The sequence below is a fragment of the Cervus canadensis genome, chromosome 13 (assembly GCF_019320065.1).
Source record: "Cervus canadensis isolate Bull #8, Minnesota chromosome 13, ASM1932006v1, whole genome shotgun sequence".
In the NCBI taxonomy this organism is placed as follows: domain Eukaryota; kingdom Metazoa; phylum Chordata; class Mammalia; order Artiodactyla; family Cervidae; genus Cervus; species Cervus canadensis.
In genome coordinates this window covers 10029081-10056496 of record NC_057398.1, presented here as the reverse complement: position 1 = coordinate 10056496, position 27416 = coordinate 10029081, and the positions used below count along the sequence as shown (strand labels likewise).

General features: G+C 37.4%; 1 protein-coding gene across 3 annotated transcripts in view; it reads right to left on the bottom strand.

Moving 5' to 3' along the window:
* Positions 1 to 27416, bottom strand: part of RPS6KC1 (ribosomal protein S6 kinase C1) — a 195942-nt gene that overhangs the window by 95064 nt on the left and 73462 nt on the right. For all 3 annotated transcript variants that reach the window (XM_043486363.1, XM_043486364.1, XM_043486365.1), the window contains one exon: positions 27026 to 27388. In XM_043486363.1, the coding sequence (XP_043342298.1) occupies positions 27026 to 27388 (363 nt within the window). The remainder of the gene's footprint in view (positions 1 to 27025; positions 27389 to 27416) is intronic.

Here is a 27416-nt window from a genome sequence, read left to right as displayed (position 1 = left end):
ACTATGTATCATAGAAATAACCAAATTTCCCTGTCAACTACGCTGTAATGAATTCTAATCAGATCTTTAACCATGGCATTTTAAGTCTTTTGACATTTACAGACAGTTATTGCTTTACTCTGAGGTTTTTCCTAAAGCATTCCTAAAAAGTGTTCTTTCATCAGAGAAATTTCTAAAAAGCACTGACAGATACTCTAGGACACAAGTTTATGGTAACTTTCAGATCATAATACCAACTGGGTAAGAATTTATAGAACTCTAAGGAAAAACTAGATTCATAAAACTGCTAACGAAAGATGAAGATCAAAAACTGCATAGGACTGAATGAACTGATAAAGAAGAGTATAATTTTTTATGAGTTTTTTTGTTTAAAACATTGCTGATTCTTTTGTGTTTTGTCTTCCAGGTTTAAGGAAATTCTCTTTTCTCTTAAAAGCTTTCAGCAATTTGGTAATAAACATTTGTGAACTAAAGTGAAACATTTACTTTTTCTCCTTACTTGATCTCACCAAAATTCAGAAACTCTTGGTATTCTTTTCATTGTAATAAATTTCACTATTTGCATAAGTTCAATAAGAATCTGTTCTCATTATACCAGAACACAACTGGAAACACTGGCTATATCACAAAGGCTTTAAACAGAATGTCATATTTGAGAGAAATGTGTACAGACCCAGATATGACCAGACAGCTTGGAAAAATTGGCCTAGTACCTTACTTTATACGTTTACCATCAGCCTTACCAGATGAGTATGGAAGGTTACACTTCCTGGCAGGCCCAGCAACCTTGCAGAAAGGAGTTCACTCAGACTGTAGGTACTGCAAGGAGAATCTAGTGATGATTCTTAGATTGGCTTCCTAGTCTCAAAGGATTGTAGGAGTTCAATCTGAGATCCCTTATGAAAATTTCCACCAAAGCAGTCTTAAAAAGAACTTACACAATCATTATTCTTGCTGCATTTGTGTAAATAATCAGGCCAGTCTAATGCAAACTAATTAGTTTTACTGTAATTATCCTTAAAAAAGAGAAGTGGAGATAATTGTATGGAGAAAAATTATGCCTGAACTTTTGTCTGTTTTAGAGTTTAACCCTATCAACTGTTTTTGAGGTTTTGTGATACACCTAGGAACTGAACTAGATCCTAAATTCTTCTAGTTTCCTCAAATATCTGGCTACAACTCTCCAAATTAACATTTCTAATTTTCTCTGACCCTTCTAATTAAAAATTACCAAAAACAAAGACTGCCCTTGAATCTTCTTGGAAGGGACTATAATAACCAGGTCCTCTTCCCTGCCCAGACAGCAGTCAGACTTCAGGCACTTGAGCCATGGATATGTGTCGCACAGCTGAAGATAGCTCCCCCTGACATCTGGCCCTGGACAGGCACGAGGGACCTCTGACCCAAACTGTCAAGGGAGAGCAGTAGCTGACATCAGGGTAGATTGCTTCTGCCCATGATGTCAGATCAAGACAAAACATGAAACCCTTTCTTCTTCTCTTTCTTTCCCTTACTCTGCAATTGGAAAGACATTTCCATATCTCTCAGTCCAGTCCTAAGTAGGGTGACACGTCAGCCTGCTGGGTTTGTCACTAAAGATTCTAATCTACCAACACTAGAGGTCTCCTGGTCCTCCCTGTGACCAATTCCTCTTCCATTCCCGATGCCAGTGCAAACTATGATCAGCACCACCCCTCAACCTAGAGGTCTCTCACCAACTTCAACTCTTGTGTCAGAACATCAAGTTCTGTTTTTATCTTTCTCCAATTACAATACTTACAGCTAGACACAATCACCTGCATAATTTTAGATCACTTGCACCCTGACATTCCCATGATTATCTAGATGAATCTGCCCCCACTCACTAGGAGATCTCACCAGCAGCACCCATCTTTGTGAGGTGTGTGCATCTTTATTTCATATGAAAAGATTTTCTTTCTGTATGCACTAAAATCCTAGTTGACGCCTGGCCTGAATACTAAAAACAGCAAGCCCTGTGAATGACCCGTTAGCAGCATCACTTTAACAGCAACGGTTTGTGCCCCGATAGGGTCTGTCTTTGTTTGTTTGGCTATAATTCTCCTTGGGCCCATGCATGCCTAGATGGCTGGCATACAACTATGTGATGCCTCTTCGGTTATCTAACAGCGCCCCTAACTTTCCAAAATGAACTAGTCACCTCATTGGCTGACTCCCATGGATTTACATCAGAAAGTTAGAAAAGACCTACCAGGAGGTGTTCATGACTCAGAATTCACCTCCTTTGGCAACACCATGCCTCCCTAGTGAGGAGTAAATGTAAATGAGAATGTGATTTTTTTTTTTCTTTTTTTTTTTTGGCCCCGGCCGGCTGGTCGACCCGGAGCTCCGTCGGCCCCGAGCCCAAGTGGGCCCTGGCCGGGAGAATGTGATTTTAAAATTCTCCTCAGTTCTTAAAAGATATTCAAGAATCTGCTACCAAAACAAAACAACAGCTGTCCCCAAAAAATCCTCGGACTCTTCAGCCAGAATTGTTCCTCAAAATAGAATAGCCCTTAATTATCTTTTAGCTGAGCAGGGAGGTGCTGTGGCCAACACAACCTGCTGTGCCTAGATTAACAGTTCGGTGGAAGCTGAAACAATTACATAAGATCACTGAGCAAGCCACCTGGTTAAAAAGGTGGCTCCTTCAGGAGGGTTGTTCTTTGATTTATTTGGTCTTGATTAATTTGGATCCTGGGGACCATGGCTCCAATAGTCACTCCAAATACTGGGAATTATCTTGCTTTTGATTATTATAATCATAATAATCTCCCTGGTACATTATATTGAACCTTAAACTTTGATCACATATCTCAGTTTAGCTAAGGGTTTGATCAAAAGGGAAGAATTGTTTAAAAAAAAAGAAAAAGAAACAACAGGTCCAGAATGGAGTCACTTGTGCTAAACGCATGTCACCAAACCAAGACTTAATACCAAATCTAACTGTAATTTCAACCTTTCCAAGGATTGGAATCTTAACCAATAGATGTGGAATTTCCCAGTTAGGACCAGTGAGATAACATGTATAATAAACCCTTTTGGGACTTCCCTAGTGGTCCAGTGGCTAGGAATCTGCCTTCCCATGCAGGGAACACAAGTTCAATCCCCGGTCAGGGAACTAAGATCCCCACATGCCATGGGGTAACTAAGCCCATGCACCACAACAAAGAACTGGCAGAGCCAAAATATAAAAGGAAAAAAAGAAAAACAACTTTTGACCCCAAAGGAAAGAGACCTTGCTCAAAATAATCCTTATTTTTATTTTAAAGGTGAGAATCCAAAAGACCAATCATTCAATTCCTTCAAAAGAAAACTACCTGGACATTCTCTTTCTGACAATAAACTCTTCTAAGTAAGAAAATAAGTAAATAAACAACCCCCTAAATGTTCTGGATGATGATAATCCCCTAAGGATTATGTTCTAATTAAAAGACTTCTAAAAGGTTAAGATAAAAAGATTAAAAGAAGCTATAGATATATTGAAGGAAAAGGGAATAAAGAATTAAAACCAAGGAATTAAAACTTTCTCTTAAAAGATGGAATAAAAATAAGATAGGAAAAAATTTGGAAATCAAACTCCACATAAACTTAAAGAGTTTTTTTATCTGCCACACAGATACGGAAAGTCCCCCAAGCCATACAAAAGCTTTTATTCATTTTTTCACTGCCTACAGGAGACATCTTAAAAGAAGTAGCAAATCTATGGAAACTCAGCTCAACAACTGTTTTCTTGATGTCATGATATGGAATCACATTTTTTTCCTTAGATGATATAAAATGATAAACAGAAATATTGACTATAATCTGTAAATTCTTCTCAATTCCAGAAGCTTCACAGACTCTTTTAATGCATCCCATTGGTGGCTCAGGCAGTAAAGAATCTGCATGCAATGCAGGAGACCCAGGTTCTATCCCTGAGTCAGGAAGATCCCCTGGAGAAAGGAATGGCAACCCACTCCAGTATTCTTGCTTGGAGAATCCCATGGACAGAGGTACCTGGAGGGCTGCAGTCCTTGCTATCACAGAGTCGGACATGACACACTTTCACTTTCACCTTAAAAATTAAATTTACTTAGTGAATACTAGAATTAGAACAGACGCCATCCCATCTTTCTTCAGACTGATCTATGATAAGGATATATATATGCCACATTTAAACAGTTCAAAGTATGTGTCAAGCAATACTCCCAGAATTTATCACATGTGAAGCCCATTTCAAGATAACAATGAAAATCCTCCTAGCAACTGGCTTTCTTTAAGTAAGCCATCAAAGTGAAAAAGTTCTCCATATACTTATTCCTGCCCCTCTTACCCCTCTCAGCAGGAAATATGTCTACCAGTTACTAACCATATATTACGTTCCAGAAAGTCACCTCAGTGTTTATAGTCATTTCAGTGTTATCACTGAACATTACATATAGAAGACTATCAACAAAATTTTGTTAAACAAATGAATGCAAAAGTAAGTGAATGATTTTATACCAATAGTACACAGTCTGATAACAATACCTTCCCGCCTAGAGATGATCCAATTATAACTTACTGTCTTTCATAATCATCACATAAAATGCATTTCAGAAATGTGTATAATTATTGGCTTTATCATCTGTGTATATAAAAGGAATATAAAGGAATATAGTATAGAAGGGGTATGGCTGAACTACAGAGAGAATCTGTATTCAGTCTAATTTTACATTATAACTATCAGTGAGGAAAATACAACACAGATATTCTAAGTAATAATAAATCACTGTGAAGTCTATGAACTCTCTGTAGTTTGACAATTTTGGAAAATGTATTTAACAGTTTATAAAAGTACGATACGTCTGCACAGTGATCTGGTTACTTTTCAAATAAACACACTTTGAGACCACAAACAGAAACACAGTATAATCTTCTGAGAAAAAGCAGAGTTACATTTTTAATACTCCCTAAAAGGGAATAAATAAGCTGAACTTCCATGAAATTTATTAACAGCTCAATGTTTAAGATACAGCTGAAGCTCTTAGTTATATAAAAGAATGTAATTCAAATAATAACAAAATGATAACTCCTTTGCCCAAGTGCCTAACAACCTGCCAGAATTAAAATAGAAGTAGCAGTTTTTCACCTAGAGTATTTTAGTTTTGTTTGGTTTATTTTAAAATACTCATAGATATCTACAATTCTTTTGATCAGAATCAAGGTTTTTTCCTCTTTTTTCCCTCAATAATCGCAGGGATTAAACCAACCCTCTCATTTTAATGTTTTTAAACCCTCTCATTTTAGTGTTTTTAAATTGTGTTGCTAAAGATATAAAAATGTGGTGATACCGATGACAGAGACCATCTAGTAAAATAAAACACCCCTTCGAGAATCCTCATCTATCTCACTGCTTCTGCTGCAGAGCAGCTGTGCCTCACAGCTTCACATGAATGAAAATATTTAGACGAGAAACCACCCACTTAGTTTATTTTCCATGTGACTTTCCTGCAATTATTTTGTAAACTGTTCACACAACAATACATAAAAACATCTGCAAAAACAGGTAATTAATGTGTCAAGCCAAACTAATGCATTTTTTATGGTGTCCATGCTTCGTCAACTGTAATTATAACTCTTTTTTAAGCAAATGATGATGTGTTTGTTGCAATGTGCAAGTGGTTATTTTAGATGCTCTGTTTACTCTTCATACAATCTGAATATAAAACTCCTCAGCTACTTTACCCCACATCGATGCTTTACCTAGCTTTTTGCAGAAGCAGGAAAGTGGCTCTCTTTTCCAAGCTATAATTTCCAGTAAACATTTTTGTCATTAAGACATGAAATTCTAAACATGAAAGTCATTACCAAAACAGCCAACAATTCAAGAAATAATATGCCCACAGATGATTCAACAGGACTTTCTTCCTTCAGTTGTAACCACGGGAGAATGCAGCACTTTTTGCCAATCGACTACAGCATGCTAAGCCTTCTGAACATCAGAGATTTAGAAGGTGCATTGTTTTCTGAATGGATAATATTCATTCCATCTAGACCACCAAATACACATATCTTTGACATGAGACCAACAAATGAAGAATCAAATCCTGCCCAAAGTATACTGCTTCAGAATCAATTTATCCTGCTTGAGTTCTAACTATGTGAAAGATCATCTTAATTATCATTACTATTATTATACATTAACAATATTGTTAACAATAATCCTTAAATGGACATTGTTCTAGGCCCAAGGTATGTGATCTGTGAAATTCTGTTTCCAGAGGAAACAAAATCTAAAATAAGGAAGAAGCACAACAATATAAGATTTTTCTGGGGTTCCTTCTCTTCTTAAAAAAAGTAGTTTTGGGGATTTCCCTGATGATCCAGTGTCTTGGAATCCACTTGCCGATGCAGGGAACAGGGGTTCAATTCCTGGTCCGGGAAGATCCCACATGCCACAAAACAACTAAGCCCATACACCCTAACTGCTGAACCTGCAACTCCTGAAGCCCACACCCTGCAACGAGAAGCCACCTCAATGAGGTGCGCTGCGACGAAAGAGCAGCTCCTGCTTGCCGCAACGAGAGAAAGCCAGCACACAGTGATCGAGACCCAGCACAGACATAAATAAATACATAAACGCTTTCTTTTAAAATAAGAAAGGTAATATTTAAAACATCTATGATTAAAACCCACAGTATTAAAAAAAAAAAAAAACTGTGGTTATAAATAACTCCTAGTACACAAGGTTTTTCTACTTATTTTCACCACCAAAATTTTGAGAGATAATGTAAGAATTAGCCCTTCTGGGTCCAAACTTACATAACTCTTAATTTTAATACAAATATATCTAAACAGAGTTATTCCATTCTTCCCCTGACTATCAGCTACCGTGATATGCTATAGGTGTCTTCTGGAACACAGGAAAAGGTGTTTGTCTACCCTTACCGTGTTCTCAAACAGAACATGAGGAAAATATTAGAGTAAATCAAATGACAGTTTGCCAGATGCCAAGCATGTATTTTAGGTCAAACACTAATTCTGGACAAATTAATGAAAGTGAAAGTCACTCAGTCATGTCTAACTCTTTGTGACCCCCTGGATTGTAGTCCGTGAAATTCTCCAGGCCAGAATACTGGAGCGGGTTGTCTTTCCTTTCTCCAGGGGATCTCCCCAACCCAGGGATCAAACCCAGGTCTCCCACATTACAAGTGGATTCTTTACCAGCTGAGCCACAAGGGAAGCCTAAGAATACTGGAGTGGGTAACCTGTCCCTTCTCCAGAGGATCTTTCCAGTCCAGGAATCGAACTGGGGTCTCCTGCATGGCAGGCAGATTCTTCACCAACAATTTAGGGTTGAGTCTAATCAAAACAGAACAGAGTCCTAGTTCAAGGATGCTGGGATAGGAAACATATGACCAAGACCTGGAAAGGTACCAAGACAGAAGTATATTTGTTGAAGCTAGAAATCAAACTTAGGGTCAGATTAGCAGAGATTCTCAATACTGAGTTCTATTTATGTAGCAACAAACATAAATGTAATAATGCATATAATTAATGTTATTTCAAATGGCTGAATTCTACACATTGTCAACCTTTCAGGAAATACACTGATGTCTGTGTGGAGTACTAAGAGGACAGGCAGGGGTCATTTTAAACCTACCTGACATTTTCACAAGCTACCTTAATGCATACTGGCTATTTACTATACATACTTTAAGATTTCACTTAAGTATCACCTCTTCCAGAAGCCTTTCCTATAAGCCTTCTCCTTCCCCTTGGTCAAGTGCCCACTTATATGTATCTACAGAAGCACTCTCATTCAAAAATATTTATAGGGAATTTTCTATGGAAAAGCCACTATGCTAAAAGATACAATAATGAATAAGAAAATTCCTTGCATTCAAGGACACTTGTAAGTAAACAAAGAGACATTAATTCAATAAATAATTAGATAAATAATTATTTCATTCTAAATATAAGCACTTGAAACAAAACAGTGTACAATGACCACAAGGTTCAAGGAATCTATTCTGGTCTAAACAGAGGTAAGGAAAGGCTTCCTTGAAGAACTGTCATTGAAACAGACCTGATGAACAAGGAGGTATCGAATGAGGAAACACAGGAAGACACTCAAACACAGCACAGCTTACATGAAGGTATTAACACAGAAAAGACCTTGGTGCCTGCCAGGAGGTGAAAGAAGGCCACTGTGGCTGAAGAAGAGGAAGTGAAGAGGAGTGGTTCAAGATGAGCCTGGAGAGGCAGGCAGAAGCCACATCATCCACAGCCTTGGAGGCCATGATATCTTTGGATTTTGTCCTCAAAGCAATGAGTTTCATGCAAGAAAGTGACATGCTTAGACTATTTTTAAAAGCTCACTCAGGCTACTGGTAGAGAAAGAATAAATTAGAGTCAAGCAAGAGCAGAGCAGGGAAAAAAAAATTACAACATTGTTAGAAAAGTAATAATGGAAAGTGGGACTTCCAGATTATGAGAGAGAGGAACTGGAGAAAACATCTTCCCAGACAAAACTGGTCAAAATTATAAAAAAAAAAATCACAACTCTGGAAACTGACTACAGACAAACAGAAAATTCAGAAATACGTACACAAGAAAAAGTACTGAACTGCGACAGAGAAGCAAGGGTGTTTTAACACGCAGCCACTCCTACCCGTCCCTAACCAAATGTTGTTAAGGGATGTGGGCATCAACAGTCTTCCTGATGCTGGAGGGGCTAGTCTGACATCCACTGGAGAAAGCTCCAGGCTATTAAAATCAACAACAAACAGTGACAACAGGCAAGACAAAAATTTAACAGAGAAATCTGAGAAACTAGGTAAGTCATAGCGTGCTTTGATAAGCTCCCACATAGTCACAGGGATCTTGAAAGTTATACACATGCACAGAAGAGGTCGCAGAGGGTCACAACTACCCACTCACTCTTGGTGAACAGGAGACCCTGTAAAAACAGAAAGTAAAACCAGGGAAGACTTATAAACCACCTGAAATTTTAAAGCCCCAGCCCACACACAGTCTCAGCAAATGGCAGAAGCGGTTTAAGCATAATCTCTACATAATCACTGATTGACCACAAACAACAACAAACAACCCTAGGTAAATGGAAGGGAGGAGGTAGAATCTTAAGAGCTGCTCTGTTATCTAAAATGTCAACTTTTCAACAAAAAAAATGACATGCAAAGAAACAAGAAAGGTATGGCCCATAATCAGAATAGAAAGCAGTCAGTAAAAACTCTCTCTGAAGGGCACGCGTGCGTGCTAAATCACTTCAGTCGTGTCTGACTCCTTGTGACGCTATGGACTGCAGCCTACCAGGCTCCCCAGGTCATGCTATTCTCCAGGCAAGAATACCGGAGTGGGTTGCCATGCCCTTCTCCAGGGGATCTTCCTGACCCAGGGATAGAACCAACGTCTCTTATGTCTAACCTGCACTGGCAGGCGAATTCTTGACCACTAGCGCCTCTTGGGAAGTCTCTGAAGGGACTCGTATCTAAGAAGACCAACAAATATCATGGATACAACAAATACCAACAAGGATAAACTTTAGAGTCTCACACCCAAATATATAACAGCCAAACTGTCAAAAGCCAAAACAGAAAATCTTAAAAGTAGCAAAAGATAAACATTACTTATCACATAGTAGGGGATCTCAACAAAATTTAAGTGACTTATTATCAGAAAAAGAAAAACCAAAAGGCAGTGATATAGCATATTCAACATGCTGAAAAAGGGAATAAAAGCCTGTCAAACAAGAATCCAACATCTAGGGGAACCATCTTTCAACAACAAAGAGAAAACAGAGACCTCCCTGGTGGTCCAGTGGCTGGGAGCCGACCTTCCAGGTTGGGACACGTGTGTTCAATGCCGGGGCAGGGCATCAGGATCCCACGTGCCATGCGGCAGCTGAGCCCACACACCGCGGCTAGAGAAGCCTGCACCCCGCAACTACTGAATCCAAGTGCTCTGGAGCCCTGCGCCCCAGCAGAGAGGTCCATATCCTACAGCTAGAAAATCCCCTGCGTGCCGCAACTGGACAAACTGTGTGTGCCATGACAACCCAGCGCAGCCAAAATTAAAAAACAAAAATAAAGACAAAATAAACATTCCAATATAAACATTGAGAGAACCTGTTGCTAATAGACTTGCCTTGGGAAAAATTTTAAAAAGATAGCATAAGTATATTCCTTCTCATTTCTTCTCCAAACTGGTTTCAAAGACAAGCAAATTTAATCAATAACTGTAAAACTGCATTGTAGGGTTTATATAAAGATAATACATATGACAATACCAGCAAAAGGAAGGGAAGGAAGCTATACTGAAGCAAACTTTCTCTATATCACTAGAATTAAGGTAGTTGTACTCGGAAGTAAAAATGTTTTAAGTTAAAAGGCTTTTACTTTAATCTTCAGAAAAACCATTATGGGGGGAGGAAGGAGAGGGTGGGATGTATGGAGAGAGTAACATGGAAACTAACAGTACCATATGTAAAATAGATAGCCAATGGGAATCTGCTATATGACTCAGGGCAATCAAACAAGGGCTAGGCAACAACCTAGAGGGGTGGGATGGGGAGGGAGACGGGAGGGAGGTTCAAGAATGAGAAGACACATATGTATGCCTATGACTGATTCATGCTGATGTTTGGCAGAAACCAACAAAATTCTGTAAAGCAATTATCCTTCAATTAAATAAATAATTTTAAAAACCATTATGGAAAATCAGTCAAATCAAAGTCAAAATGATATAGTCTAGGAGAAAAAAAAGATAATAAAGATAGCCTACAAATATATCTACTTGCCACAGAGAAGGCAGTAAAAACAAAAAGAAATGAGACATATAGAAAACAAATAGTAAGATAGCAGACATAAATCCAATTATATTATTAAATACATTAAATGAATATGGATTAAACATGCCAATCAAAAAGTAGAGATTATAAGACCAATTTTTTTTTTAAAAGATCTAACTACATCCTGTTTACAGGAGACACACTTTGATTCAGACAAATATAGGTCGAAAGAAAAAGAATGGAAAAATGTATCATACAAAAAGTAATCATAAGAGAGGTAGATAACTATACTAACATCTACTGAAATAGATTTCAAGAAAAAAAATTTACTAGAGACAAAAACAGAATATGTTAAATTAATCTAGGTGTATTCATGATAACTATTTTATATCAAGATTTTACTTTATTTGTGAACTTTTCACCAACAGCCAATAAAGTAGGTATGCTTTCATTAATCAGAGAATAACTTAACAATACCTCATATAGTTCAAAAATCAATTATAAGTTCCTATGACTAGTCCATAATGACTGATTATCAAAAATTACACAGAGACTACTAAAATGTGGAAAATGTCCCACAAACATAAATATAGCCATGTTAAAGCAAGTGTCATGAAACCTTCAAATAACCTAATGTATCAAGCATCCCCATTTCAAGTCCCTGTGTTAAAATGATTAAACAGGGTGACCTGGCCATAAAGAAAGTCTCAATAATTTTCAGAAAGTTAAAATCATTCAAAGTTCCCTGGACACCATGGAATTAGGCTAGAAATCAGAAGCAAAAAGATAATCAGAAAAAAATCTCAATTGCTAGGATATTAAATAGTACACCTGATCTTCCCAACCGAGGGATTCAACCAGGTCTCCTGCACTGCAGGCAGATTCTTTACCATCTGAGCCACCAGGGAAGCCCTAGAAATATATTACTTAGAAGTAATTCACAAGTGAGCAGGTAGACTAATAGACCCCTAAGAAGTCTGCACCCATGCAATCCCTATCAAGCTACCAACGGTATTCTTCACAGAACTAGAACAAATAATTTCACAATTTGTATGGAAATACAAAAAACCTCAAATAGCCAAAGCAATCTTGAGAAAGAAGAATGGAACTGGAGGAATCAACCTGCCTGACTTCAGGCTCTACTACAAAGCCATAGTCATCAAGACAGTATGGTATTGGCACAAAGACAGAAATATAGATCAATGGAACAAAATAGAAAGCCCAGAGATAAATCACGTACCTACGGACACCTTATCTTCAACAAAGGAGGCAAGAATATACAATGGAAAAGAGACAACCTCTTTAACAAGTGGTGCTGGGAAAACTGGTCAACCACTTGTAAAAGAATGAAACTAGAACACTTTCTAACACCATATACAAAAATAAACTCAAAATGGATTAAAGATCTAAACGTTAGACCAGACACTATAAAACTCCTAGAGGAGAACATAGGCAAAACACTCTCTGACATAAATCACAGCAGGATCCTCTATGACCCACCTCCCAGAATATTGGAAATAAAAGCAAAAATAAACAAATGGGACCTAATGAAACTTAAAAGCTTTTGCACTACAAAGGAAACTATAAGTAAGGTGAAAAGACAGCCCTCAGATTGGGAGAAAATAATAGCAAATGAAGAAACAGACAAAGGATTAATCTCAAAAATATACAAGCAACTCCTGCAGCTCAATTCCAGAAAAATAAATGACCCAATCAAAAAATGGGCCAAAGAACTAAACAGACATTTCTCCAAAGAAGACATACAGATGGCTAACAAACACATGAAAAGATGCTCAACATCACTCATTATCAGAGAAATGCAAATCAAAACCACAATGAGGTACCATTACACGCCAGTCAGGATGGCTGCTATCCAAAAGTCTACAAGCAATAAATGCTGGAGAGGGTGTGGAGAAAAGGGAACCCTCTTACACTGTTGGTGGGAATGCAAACTAGTACAGCCACTATGGAGAACAGTGTGGAGATTCCTTAAAAAACTGGAAATAGAACTGCCATATGACCCAGCAATCCCACTTCTGGGCATACACACTGAGGAAAAGCAGAACTGAAAGAGACACGCACCCCAATGTTCATCGCAGCACTGTTTATAATAGCCAGGACATGGAAGCAACCTAGATGCCATCAGCAGACGAATGGATAAGAAAAGCTGTGGTACATATACACAATGGAATATTACTCAGCCATTAAAAAGAATTCATTTGAATCAGTTCTAATGAGATGGATGAAACTGGAGCCCATTATACAGAGTGAAGTAAGCCAGAAAGATAAAGACCAATACAGTATACTAACGTATATATATATGGAATTTAAAAAGATGGTAATGATAACCCTATATGCAAAACAAAAAAAGAGACACAGATGTACAGAACAGACTATTAGACTCTGTGGGAGAAGGCGAGAGTGGGATGTTCAGAGAGAACAGGATTGAAACAAGTATACTATCAAGGGTGAAACAGATCACCAGCCCAGGTTGGATGCATGAGATGGGTGCTCAGGGCTGGTGCACTGGGAAGACCCGGAGGGATGGGATGGAGAGGGAGGCGGGAGGGGGGATCAGGATGGGGAACACATGTAAATCCATGGCTGATTCATGTCAATGTATGGCAAAAACCACTACAATATTGTAAAGTAATTAGCCTCCAACGAATGAAAATAAATGGAAAAAAAAGAAGTCTGCACCCTAACAAAGAAACCTGTGAATATATTACTTTACTTGACTAAATAACTTGCAGATACAAAATTGCTGGCTTTTCAGGTAGAAGACATGCCGGTGGCCTCTAGAAGCTGGAAAAGGCAAGGAAACACTACAGTCTCTGGAAGGGAATACAGTCCTGCTCAAACGTTGATTTTAGCCAGTAAGATTCATGGCAGATTTCTAACCTACAGAATCATAAAAAAATAAATTTGTGTTGTAAATTTGCAGTAATTCAGCATAACAGAATCTAACTCTCTTTCTTGACAAAACCACCCAGAAAACTAGAAACAAATGGGAACTTCTTCAACATTATAAAAGACACCTATGAAAAACCAATAACTAACATCATAGTCAACGGTAAATGACAAAGCTCTCCCCCTATGATCTGGAACAGGACAAGGATGCCTACTTTCCCAATGCTACTGAACCCTATACTGGAAGTTCCAGCCAGAGCATTAGATAAGAAATAAAAGGCAACCAAACTGCAAAAGAATACATTAAACTACATCTATTCACAGATAAAATAACCCTATATATAGAAATCCCAAGGAATCCACAAACACCTACCTAGAGCTAACAGATGAATTCGGCAAGTTGTCAGATACAAGATAAACACAGAAAAGTCAGTTGTGTTTTAATACACCAGAAATCAACAATCTGCCAAGAAAATTAATGAAACAATTCCATTTATGATAGCATTGAAAGGTATAAATATCTAGGAACCTATTTAACCAAGGAGGCAAAAGACTCATATGATGCAAATCACAAAATACTACTGAAAGAAGATCTAAATAAATAAGACATCTATGTTCACAGATTGAAAGACTTAATGTTGCTAAGATGGCAATATTGCCCAAATTTATTTAGATTTAATTCAATGCCTAGTAAAACTTCAATAGCTTTTTTTGTGTGTGGAAATAGAAAACATGATTTCCAAAATAATAAAAATAAACTTTGAAAATAAAATATGTCAATTATACCTCAGTTTTTTAAGGTGATTTTCAAATTCATACAGTTATAAGGAGACCCCACAGTAGAAACAACACTGACAATGGACAAAATTCTCAAAGAAGATCATAAATCAAAAAAGCTAGGAGCCAATGTATTAGATAGCTAGACAATCACGCCACTATTACGTATAAAAATAAAAGTTTGGGGATTTCCTTGGTGGTCCAGTATCAAAGAATCCACCTTGCAATGCAGGGGACGCAGGTTCAATCCCTGGTCAAGGAACTAAAATTCCCACATGCTGCAGAGCAACTAAACCTGCCTGTCACAACTACTGAAGCCCCCACATTCTGGAGCCTGCGCATTGCAACTAGAGAGGTTATGCACCACAGGGAAAATTCCTGCATGCCTCAACTAAGACTTGATGAGGCCAAATAAATAAATAAACATTTTTCTTAAAATACAGGTTTTTGTCTTGTTAGTCTTATAAATATGCTTTGTACTGAACTGGGCAATCCCTTAGAGAAAAAGTGGGCCAAATAATATTTTCGTAAGATCATCAGAGTTAACACCAAAAAGAGTCAAACTAAGTTTAAAGCTACATATTTTCACTTCTGGAATTCAGCATAAGAAATCATGTGACTTGCTTCCCTTCATCAAACATAGACTTACTACTACCTTTCTCATATATTCATCCATTCTAAAGCAAACAAAGTTATCCTTTGAGCTTCCTCATATTTGAGTAACTCATTCAAAGGAATAAATCAATGGTCAAAACTGTTTGATAAAGCATGAGAATACAAATCATTATGACTGCACAGAGACTAGCCACATTCACAGAGCCTACACATGTTCTAGAACCGACCCTGTAATTCTGAGCTAGTCCAAGTGACTGAAAGGAAACCTAGACATATATGTAGATTTATGATTTCTCCAGAAGTTCTATTCCTCACTGTAGGAAGGGGAAGAAAAACAATCAAGACCCAATAAGAGACCCAGAATGATGTAGTACCTCTACACTAGTTCGGCTTTTGAAATATGTCTGGACATCCCTGAGAGCCTAGCACACATAAACCCAGGGGACGGTAAACCATGAAAAATGGTTTGGTACTACTTATTATACCATTTACCAGGAGGAAAACTGCAGAAGACTGTTTGCATCTTTCAGCTGAGTAATAGCATCCGAAGTAGTCTCACAGGTCAAAAATATCAGTAAGTTTGACAAAAAAAAAAAAAAAATCAAAAACACCAACAACATCAAGAAACTCTCTTCATCAGTTCATTCACTCAGTCATGTCCAACTCTTTGCCACCCCATGGACTACAGCACACCAGGCCTCCCTGACCATCACCAACTCCCAGAGTTTACTCAAACTCATGTCCATTGAGTCAGTGATGTCATCCAACCATCTCATCCTCTGTTGTCCCCTTCTCCTCCTGCCTTCAATCTTTCCCAGCATCAGGGTCTTTTCAAATGAGTCAGTTCTTCGCATCAGGTGGCCAAAGTATTGGGAGTTTCAGCTTCAGCATCAGTCCTTCCAATGAATATTCAGGACTGATTTCCTTTAGGATGGACTGGTTGGATCTCCTTGCAGTTCAAGGGACTCTCAAGAGTCTTCTCCAACAACACACTTCAAAAGCATCCATTCTTCGGTGCTCAGCTTTCTTTATAGTCTAACTCTCACATCCATACATGACTACTGGAAAAACGATAGCCTTGACTAGATAGACCTTTGTTGGCAAAGTAATGTCTCTGCTTTTTAATATGCTGTCTAGGTTGGTCATAACTTTTCTTCCAAGGACTCTTTTCATAGTGATATTCATAATGCATACAGGAGACTTAAAAAGAAATAGGAAAGAGAGGGGAGAGAAGAAGAGGGGAAGAGAAAGGAAAAAAAGGAATGGGGAGAAAGTAGAGAAGATATCATTTTGAAAGGCCATCATTCAATTTTTTTTTTTTTTTTAATTAGTTGGAGGCTAATTACTTCACAACATTTCACTGGGTTTTGTCATACATTGATATGAATCAGCCATAGATTTACATGTATTCCCCAACCCGATCCCCCCTCCCACCTCCCTCTCCACCCGATTCCTCTGGGTCTTCCCAGTGCACCAGGCCCGAGCACTTGTCTCATGCATCCCACCTGGGCTGGTGATCTGTTTCACCATAGATAGTATACCATCATTCAATTTTATATTTTTATAAGAAACCATGATATAGTCACTATCACAATACCTGGTACATACAAGTAGTAAAAGCTTGTTGAACGGTCAACTGAATGAATAGATGGCTGAATGAGCAAAGAAATAAATGGGCAGAATGAAAAAGAGAAATTACTCAAAGTTTAAAAATATTTGATTGTGAAGAAGATATATGTCTCCATTTTAAAAAGTTAATCTGTTAGGAGAGACATATGTGAGAAGTAGCATGGCAGAGTGGAAAAAAAGGCAAGATTTGAACTCAAAAGGACCTAGATTTAAATCCTGGATGAAACTTTTACTGGTCTGTGCTGCTAATATTTTATATAAGCCTTAGTTTTGACTGGTTCAGGATTGAAAAATGAGTACAACAGGGCTGTATATTGTCACCCTGTTTATTTAACTTATACGCAGAGCATATCATGCGAAATGCTAGCTGGAATCAAGACTGCCAGGAGAAACATCAACAATCTCAGATATGCAGATGATACCATTCTAATGGCTGAAAGAGAAGAGGAACTAAAGAGACTCTTGATGAGGGTGAAGGAGGAGAGTGAAAAAGCCGACTTAAAACTCAATACTGAAAAAATTAATAAGATCATGGTACACATTTCCATCACTTCATGGCAAATAGAAGGGGAAAAGGTGGAAGCAGTAACAGAACTCCACTTGGTCTCTAAAATCAATGCAGGTGGTGACTGCAGCCATGAAGTTAGAAGACGACTGACTGCTTCTTGGCAAGAAAGCTATAACAAACCTAGACAGTGTGCTAAAAAGCAAAGACATCACTTTGCCGATAAAGGTCCGTATAGTCAAAGCTATGGCTTTTCCAGTAGTCATGTATGGATGTGAGAGTTAGACAGTAAAGAAGGCAGAGTGCCAAACACTTGATGCTTTCAAACCGCGGTACTAGAGAAGACTCTTGAGAGTCCCTTGGAAAGCAGGGAGATCAAACTAGTCAATCTTGAAGGAAATCAACCCAGAATACTTTTCAGAAGGACTGATGCTGAAGCTGAATCTCCAATTCTTTGGCCATCCAATGCAAAAAAGCTGACTCACTGAAAAAGACTCTGATGCTGGGAAAGATTGAAAGCAGAAGGAGAAGACGACGACAGAGGATGAGATGGCTGGATGGTATCACTGATTCAATGGACATGAAATTGGATAAGCTCGGGGAGATGGTAAGGGACAGGGAAGCCTGGCGTGCTGCTGTCCATGGGGTCATGAAGAGTCGGACACGACTTGGCGACTGAACTAGTTTTCTCCATCTGTAAAATGGGGATTCCAGTAACCACCTTACAAACACAATAAACCAGCAATGTTGGCACCTAGAACAAACTGAACAAAACCAGCTCTCAAATCAATTCTGTAATTCATAATGTAGCCCACAGATGGGTGTTACTAACAATGCTCACCATCTGGTAGCTTCCTCTTTTAAATAATTATTCTTGCTAACTAGGTGCCAAGCTTTTAGAATCATTATATTGAATGTTTGCACCCTCTAAATTTTGGTGTCCTTAGAAAAAGCCCAGTATGACCAGCCATAGCTCAGTATATAGGTTTGCTCTGAGGATTAAAAATAACATTAAGAAAAACCCATTGTACAGTGATAGACATGTAATCAATAATAAATTATTGTTATTTAAATATTTCACAAATACCTTTATGTCACCCATTTGCCACTCCACATTATCACAATTATTCCAATAAACCCACACTTAGAATACAGATTAATCAAATCAGTCACGTGCAGAAAAACATAAATAAGGCAGAAATGAAAGGTAATAGACAGAAATGAGAAACTCTGAAACATTCTCTTCAAAGAGTCGATTTGATTCCATCTTGACTTTTTGGATTTTCTCTCTTAAATCCAGAAAAACCTGAGGACTTAGAAGAGTAGAGGGACCCTAATTTCAAGAGCCATTTCCAGACTAAGGAAATAACTGTTGGATTCAAAAGCAGAGTCCAAAGTTACCCCTCAGTGATGCTTCTTCTCTGCTGGATGGGCAAAGAGCTGCTGCTACTGTGTTTTGCATCCAGTCTCAGCTGTGCAAACACCAGTTAAGTAAGAAAAACATCAAGCCATCTTTATAACGTCTACAAACAACCTAGACAAATTCCTTTAGAAAGCTTAGTTAGTTAAGCTGAATAGTTCGTATGCAAAATAACAAAATTTGTCAACTCATAACAACCCCTGTATAAAGCACTCTTATTTAGCTCTGAAAGATTATTTCTCTGGATTATCAGATATCCAGAAATAGTTATTTTATTTTAAAGCATGCCAATCCAATCCAAAGTCACAGGTAACAATTCCCAGAGCAGGAGTTAAACTAAAATGACTCATAGGTATAATTAGTTATAATGATGTCTCAATAACAGTTTTTCTCCAAGAAAACATTTCTTCTTCTAAATGTTAAGTTAGTTCACAAGCTAGCACCCCCAGTTTCCCCACAAATAAAAGAACAAAGTCTTTATACTCAACTTCAACCAACAGTAATAAGCTGAAAGCTTTTCCTCTAAGATCAGGAACAAAACAAGGATGCCCACTTTTGCCACTTTATTCAACACAGTCCTGGAAGTCCTAACCAGAGTAATCAGGCAAGAAAAACAGTAGGGGGGGAGCACCCAAATCAAAATGAAGACGTAAAACTGTCTCTTTTTACAGATGACATGATGCTAGATATAGAAAATCCGAGATTTCCCCCCCAAAACTGTTAAACTAATAAACAAATTCAGTAAAAGTGCAAGATATAAAACCAATACACAAAAATCAGTGTGTTTCTACACACTAGCAACAAAGTACTAGAAAGAGAAATTAGGAGAGCAACCCCACTTAAAACTGCATTAAAAAATAAAATACCTAGGAATAAATTTAACTGTGGAGGTGAAACATAAGTATACTAAAACTGACAAATAACTGATGAAAGAAACTGCAGAGAATGACAAAAGATATTCCATGCTCATGAGCTGGGAGAATTAATATTGTTAAAATGTCCATACCCCTCAAAGTGATCCATGATTTAAAGCACTCTCTATTAAAATTTCAAAAAGCAGAAAAAACAATTCTAAAATTTATACAGAACCTCAGAAGACCAAATAGGCAAAGTAATCTTAAGAAAGAAGAAAAAAGCTGGAGGTGTCACATTTCTTAATTTCAAACTATATTATAAAGCTATATAGTAATCAAAATAGTACAGTATTTGCATTAAAAAGACACAAACATCAATGGAACCAAACAGACCAGAAATAAAACCATGCATGCATGGTTAACTAATTTTCAACAAAGGTGCTAAGAATATTCAATAGGAAAAGAATATGCACAATAAATGGTGCTGGGAAAACTGGGCAGTCACTTGCAAAAGACTAAAGCTGGACCCCTATCTTACACCATACACAAAAATCAACTCAAATGTATTACAAACTTGAATGTAAGACTTGAGACTGTGAAATTCCTATTGGAAAACATAGAGGTTAAGTTCCACGTCATGAGTCTTGGTAATAAATTTTTGGACTTGAAACCAAAAGAAAAGGCAACAAAAGCAAAAATAAATAAATGGGACTACCTCAAACTAAAAAGCTTCTTCTGCAGAGCAAAGGAAACCATCAACAAAATCAAAAGGGAAACCAAGGGGGGAAGGGACAGTTGGGTTTGGGATTGACATGTGTACACTGCTTTACTTAAAATGGATAATTAACAAGGACCTACTGTGTAGCACATGGAACTCTGCTAATGTTATTTATGTGGCAGCCTGAACGGGAGATGAGTTTGGGGGAGAAGGGCTACATAAATACGAAGGGCTGAGTCCTTTTGCTAATCACTCGAAACTATCACAACATTGTTAATCAGCTATACCCAATACAAAATAAAAAGTTTTAAGAATTTTTTTAAAAAATCAAAAGGCAAGCCCAGGACCAGATGGCTTCACAGGAGAACTCTATCAAACATTTAGAGAAGAGCTAATGCCTATCCTTCTAAAACTCTTCCAAAAAACTGCACAGAGAAGAACACTTCCAAACTCATTCTACAAGGCAACCATCACCCTGATACCAAAACCAGACAAAGACAACACAAAAACAGAAAACTACAGGCCAATATCACTGATAAACACAGATGCAAAAATCTTCAACAAAATTTTAGCAAACAGCATTCAGCAACACATCAAAAGCTCATACACCATGATCAAGTTGCGTTTTTTCCAGGGATGCAAAGATTCTTCAATATATGCAAATCAATCAATGTGATACACCATATCAACAAATTGAAAGATAAAAACCATATGATAATCTCAACAGATGCAGAAAAAGTCTTTGATGAAGTTCAGGACCCATATATGATAAAAACTCTACAAAAAATGGTCATAGAGGGAACCTATCTCAACATAGTAAAGGCCATATATGATAAGCCTACAGCAAACATTATTCTCAATGGTGAAAAACTGAAAGCATTCCCCCTAAAATCAGGAACAAGACAAGGGTCACCACTTTTACCACGATTATTCAACATAGTTTTGGCAGTCCTAGTTACAGCAATCAGAGAAGAAAAAGAAGTAAAAGGAATCCAGATAGGAAAAGAAGAAGTAAAGCTCTTACTGTTTGCAGATGACATGATCCTGTGCATAGAAAACCCTAAAGATACTAACAGAAAATTACTAGAGCTCATCAGTGAATATAGTAAAGTCACAGGATACAAAATCAATACACAGAAATCACTTGCATTTCTATATACTAACAGTGAAAAATCAGAAAGAGAAATTAAGGAATCAATCCCATTCACCGTTGCAACAAACAGAATAAAATATCTAGGAATAAACTTACCTGAGGAGACAAAAGAACTGTACACAGAAAATTATAAGACACTGATGAAAGAAATCAAAGATGACATAAACAGATGGGGAGATATTCCATGTTCCTGGATAGGAAGAATCAATTTTGTGAAAATGACTATACTACCAAATGCAATCTACAGATTCAATGCAATCCCTATCAAATTACCAATGGCATTTTTCACAGAACTAGGACAAAAAACTTCACAAATCATATGGAAACACAGAAGACCGCAAATAGCCACAGCACTCTTGAAAAAGAAGAATAGAGCTGGAGGAATCAACCCTCCTGACTTCAGATTATACCACAAAGCTACAGTCATCAAGACAGTATGGTACCAGCACAAAAACAGAAATATAGACCAACGGAACAAGATAGAAAAGCCTAGAAATAAACCCATGCACCTATGGGTACCTTATTTTTGACAAAGGAGGCAAGAATATTCAATGGGGCAAAGACAGCCTCTTCAATACATGGTGCTGGGAAAACTGGACAGCTACATGCAAAAGAATGAAATTAGAACACTTCCTAACACCACACACAAAGATAAACTCAAAATGGATTAAAAACCTAAATGTAAGACCAGGAAGTATAAAACTCTTAGAGGAAAACATAGGCAGAACACTCGATGACATAAATCAAAGCAAGATCTTCTATTACCCACCTCCTAGAGTAATGGAAATAAAAACAAAAGTAAACAAGTAGGACCTGATTAAACTTACAAGCTTTTGCACAGCAAAGGAAACTATAAGCAAGGTGAAAAGACAACCCTCAGAATGGGAGAAAATAATAGCAAATCAAACAATGGACAAAGGATTAATTTCCAAAATATACAAGCAGCTCATTTAACTCAATACCAGAAAAACAAACAACCCAATCCAAAAGTGGGGGAAAGACCTAAACAGACATTTATCCAAAGAAGACATACAGATGGCTAACAAACACATGAAAAGATGCTCAACATCTCTTATTATTAGAGAAATGCAAGTCAGAAATACAATGAGATATCACCTCACACCAGTCAGAATGGCCATCATCAAAAAGTCTACAAACAACAAATGCTGGAGAGGGTGTGGAGAAAAGGGAATGCTCTTGCACTGTTGGTGAGAATGTAAATTTATACAGCCACTACGGAAGATAGCATGGAGATTCCTTAAAAAACTAGGAATAAAACTACCATATGACCCAGCAATCCTACTCCTAGGCATCTACCCTGAGGAAACCAAAACTGAAAAAGACACATGTATCCCACTGTTCTTTGCAGCACTATTTACAATAGCTAGAACATGGAAGCAACCTAGATGTTCATCAACAGATGACTGGATAAAGAAGCTGTGGCACATATACACAATGGAATACTACTCAGCCATAAAAATGAAGGCATTTGAGTCCGTCCTAATGAGGTGGATGAACCTAAAACCTGTTATACAAAGTGAAGTAAGTCAGAAAGATAAATAGCGTATACTAACGCATGTACACAGAACCTAGAAAAATGGTACTGAAGAATTTATTTGTAGGCAGCAATGGAGAAACAGACATAGAGAATAGACTTATGGACATGGGGAGAGGGGAAGAGAGGGTGAGATGTATCTTGAGAGTAACATGGAAACTTACATTACCGTATGTAAAATAGATAGCCAACAGGAATTTGCTGTATGTCTCAGGAAACTCAAACAGGGGCTCTGTATCAACCTAGAGAGGTGGGATGGGGAGGAAGATGGGAGGGAGGCTCTGTATGTACACCTGTGGCTGATTCGTGTTGAGGTTTGACAGAAAACAACAAAATTCTGTAAAGCAATTATCCTTCAATTAAAAAAATAAATTTAAAAAATCAAAAGGCAATATACCAATGGGAGAAATATTTGCAAATTATATACCTGATAAGAAGATAATATCCAGGGGCTTCCCTGGTGGTCCAGTGGTTAAGAATCTGCCTGACAATGCAGGGCACACAGGTTTGGACCCTGGTTAGAAAGATCCCACATGCCACAGGTCAACAAAGCCCATGAACCACAACTACTGAGCCCACGCTCCAGAGCCTGTAAGCGGCAACTACTGAAGCCCATGCTCTGCCACTAAAGAAGCCACTGCAATGAGAAGCTCATGCACCACAAGGAGAGCAGTCCCCACTCGCCCCAACCACAGAAAGCCCAGGCACAGCAATGAAGTTGCAGCGTGCAGTGTAGCTATAAAATTTTTTAAAAGTTAATATCCAAAATACATACAGAATTGTCATAACTCAAAAGGAAAAAATCAACCAGATTAAAAAATGGGCAGAAGAAGTGAACAGACATTTTCCCAAACTGGACATATAAATGTTTAAAAGGTATATGAAAAGGTACTTAACATCACTCATCATAAGGGAAACCCAAATCAAAACCACAATAAGGTATCACCTCACAGCTGTCAGAATGGCTATCCTATCATCAGAAAGACAATAAACAACAAATGCTGACAGGCATGTGAAAAAAAGGGAACCCTCATACACTGTTGGTAGGAAGGTAAATTGGTGCAGCCCCTACGGAAAGCGGTATGGAGGAAAAATTAAAAATAGAACTACCATATGATTGAGCAATTCCATTTTCAGGTATATATCCAAAGGAAACAAATCATTATCTCAAAGATGTATTTACATGTCCATGTTCACTGCAGAATTATTCACAACAGCAAAGATACAAATCAACCCAAGAGTCCATCAACAGATGAATTGATAAAGTGTGGTGGAATATTATACAACCATTAAAAAATTTTTATGATATATAGTGAATAAATGCAGTAGCATAATATACAGTGGAATATTATTCAACCATAAAAAATAAATTCTTCAGGGCACTATGCTAAGTGAAATTAAGTCAGAGAAAGACAAATACCATATGATCTCACTTGTATGTGGAATCTAAACGGAACTGAACTCAAAGAAACAGAGAACAGACTGGTGGTTGCCAGAGGCAAGGGGTGAAGGTGGTCAAAAAATACAAACTTTCATTTATAAGATTAATAAATTCAGGGGATGAAACATACAATATGGGCTTCCCAGGTGGGTCAGTGGTTAAAAAAAACACCTGCCTGCCAATGTCAGAGACTCCGGTTCAATCCCTGGGTCAAGAAGATCCCCTGAAGAAGGGAATGGCAACCCACTCCAGTATTCTTGCCTGGGAAGTCCCATGGACAGAGGAGCCTGGAGGGCTACAGTCCATGGGATCACAAAAATTCAGACACGACTTAGCGACTGAACAATAACAACATACAATATGGTGACTACAGTTAACAATACTATATTGTATATTTGAAAGCTGCTAAGAGAATAATCTTTAAAGTTTTTATTACCAGAAAAAAAAATTATAACTATGTGAAGTGATGTATGTTAACTAAACTTACTGCAGTAATCATTTCACAATATATACATATATCAAATCATTATGATGTCATATGTCAATTATACCTCAGTGAAACTGGGGAAAACATTTTTCAAAAATAATGTCCATGTGTGGTGACTGGTATATTTCTAAACAGAATCCACAGACTAGAAACACTGCCCTAACATTACATTTAAACATGGTTAAATGTATAACCATGTGCCTGAAACAGACATTATTATACATTTTGGTTAAAAGTTAGAATTATGACTATAGTCACCATGGTTTGTATGAATAAAATTGATCACATTATAGATAAACAATAGAAGGCTAAAAGCAATTAGTTGATTATAACTTTTTAGACTTGATAGAATATATTATCCTCAAAAACTAATCCAGGCAGAAATAGAGATTACAGTTTCAGAAATGTGTTAAGCTAAATAGGAAAAGTATGTTTAAACTGTAACATTCCTTAAGACAGAGGTCTAGTAGGTTTGATATCAAGTTGCAGTGGAGAAATAACTTACCACCATAATCACAAATAACTAATGAAACAATATTATTTTTTGTTATTTGCTGATATGCATCCATAATTCTCATTTTGAAGAAAAGATTCTTATTTTTCTGGTGCCATCAAGTGGTAACATTATGAAGTGTTCTAAGGTTAAATACTAATAACTTTTAGACAGAGAAGTAACTCACTGATATGTTTTATATATGTCAATGTTGTGTTTTAGCACAAAATTACATAGAAAGAAAAGGGAGTAACATTAGATCTAATTGTTTGCAACTCATTCCCATTTTAAACTCCTAACACCAGATGAGAATTAAGACAAAGAAGAAAAATGAGTAAGTCATCAAGATTGGAATGTTCCACTAGCAGACAAAAAAACCCAAGACAATGAAACTACCTGAAAAGAAAAATTCATATCAAAATAATATATCAATCAAATCCTAAGAGATGTTCCCTCCTGAAGTTCTATTAATGTGGCAGTAAAAGAAATTATTTTTAAGGCAAAACCCTTCAAGAACAAAAAGAAAGAAAACAGCAGCAACAAAATTTTAGAAGCTAAAAACGTAGATGAATGAATGGTTACTGTCTGGTCAACTCAAGGAAGCTGCCTTACTTACAGACAATGTAAAACTCCCCAAAACTTCAGGGACTGGTTGTTTTAGATAGCTGTGGAAGTGAGTGTGAAAGCTAAAACCAGGAAAATTCACCAAAATCCTAGTTAAGAAGCTGTTAGGATGCCACTGCACACACTCCTTCTTCCACCCCTTATGGCCAAGTATCCCTTTTTACACCACTCATGTAAAGTGTGGTGTAAAAGACGGAAAGTTTATACTCGAGGCTTCTGACTACAGGACACCGAGCATAGTGAGGGTGGAAGTACTGCAGTTAAAAAAAAACAAAAAACTGTTAGTAATCCAAGAGACTGTGATCATCTAAACAGTACTGACAAGTCAAAGACCACAGAACAACAATGACGATGATTTTCCTGAAAGAAAACCACTGGAAGAAGGTCCTATTAACCTTTGACTATTGTATCCAGGATGTCAGATTATGAATTGCAGTATGCTTCAATCTGCTTCCCTAAGGGAAAGGCAAGTGATGAAAAACTGATGCTTAAAAATAAATAACAGGCTAAGTTCTACTTACAGACATTTAGCAGCATTCAGCTCTCCATGTCCCGTATCACCTCCATTAATTGGCTGAGAATTTATCACAACTAACAAAAATAGAATAGTAAGCAAATCCAAGAACCCTTTACATTCTCAGTTTAAAAGCCCATTTCATCTTGCCTCTTCAGGCCATCAAGAGCAAATGTACTAAAGAATCTCTGGGAATACTCCTGACAGAATCAGGTGAACATGGCAGGAAAAAAAAATATATTATTATTCAAACAAGGGACCTAGAAGCTTGATTTTTTAAAATTCTGTTTGTGTTGATTAATTGATCAAAGCAGAGACTTAAGTATATTGTCTTCCACCATGTAATTAAAAGTTAAATTACCATCTTTAGGTAATTTAACCTCCAGTAATTTCTTTTTTTCAGTCTTGTTTTTACACAGGATTATACATAAGAAATTGCAATATATGTATGTATGTATGTATGTGTATGTGTGTGTATTTTCTCCCAAATACCAACATAAGAACATGCCAAAATATAATAATACAGATAAAATTGTACCTTGAACACCTTCCAGGAGCAAATCAACTCCCTTCCTATAAAAATCAGAGGCAGCTTCATAGTCATCTTCTTCTTCCTTTTTTAAAGCCAGCTTTATTAATTCTCCTGCTTTCTCCAAATAATCTCTCTTGCCAAGCTTGGATTTTAAACTGCCAGGAAAAAGGCTACGACTTTCCCGTTCTTCTTCTGTTTTGTTCTGTTCACTGTCAGAAAAAACAGCTCCTAGTGCTGAAGAATCTGAAGAAAGACTGGGACCAAAAGTCCTGATGGGAGAATTTTGATTGGAAGCCATTCCATCATCCAACTCAGCAAGAGAATCCACATCAACAGTAAGAGATACCAGATCACTGTCACTGGAGAAACCTAGAAATATGATCACAACAGTGAACAG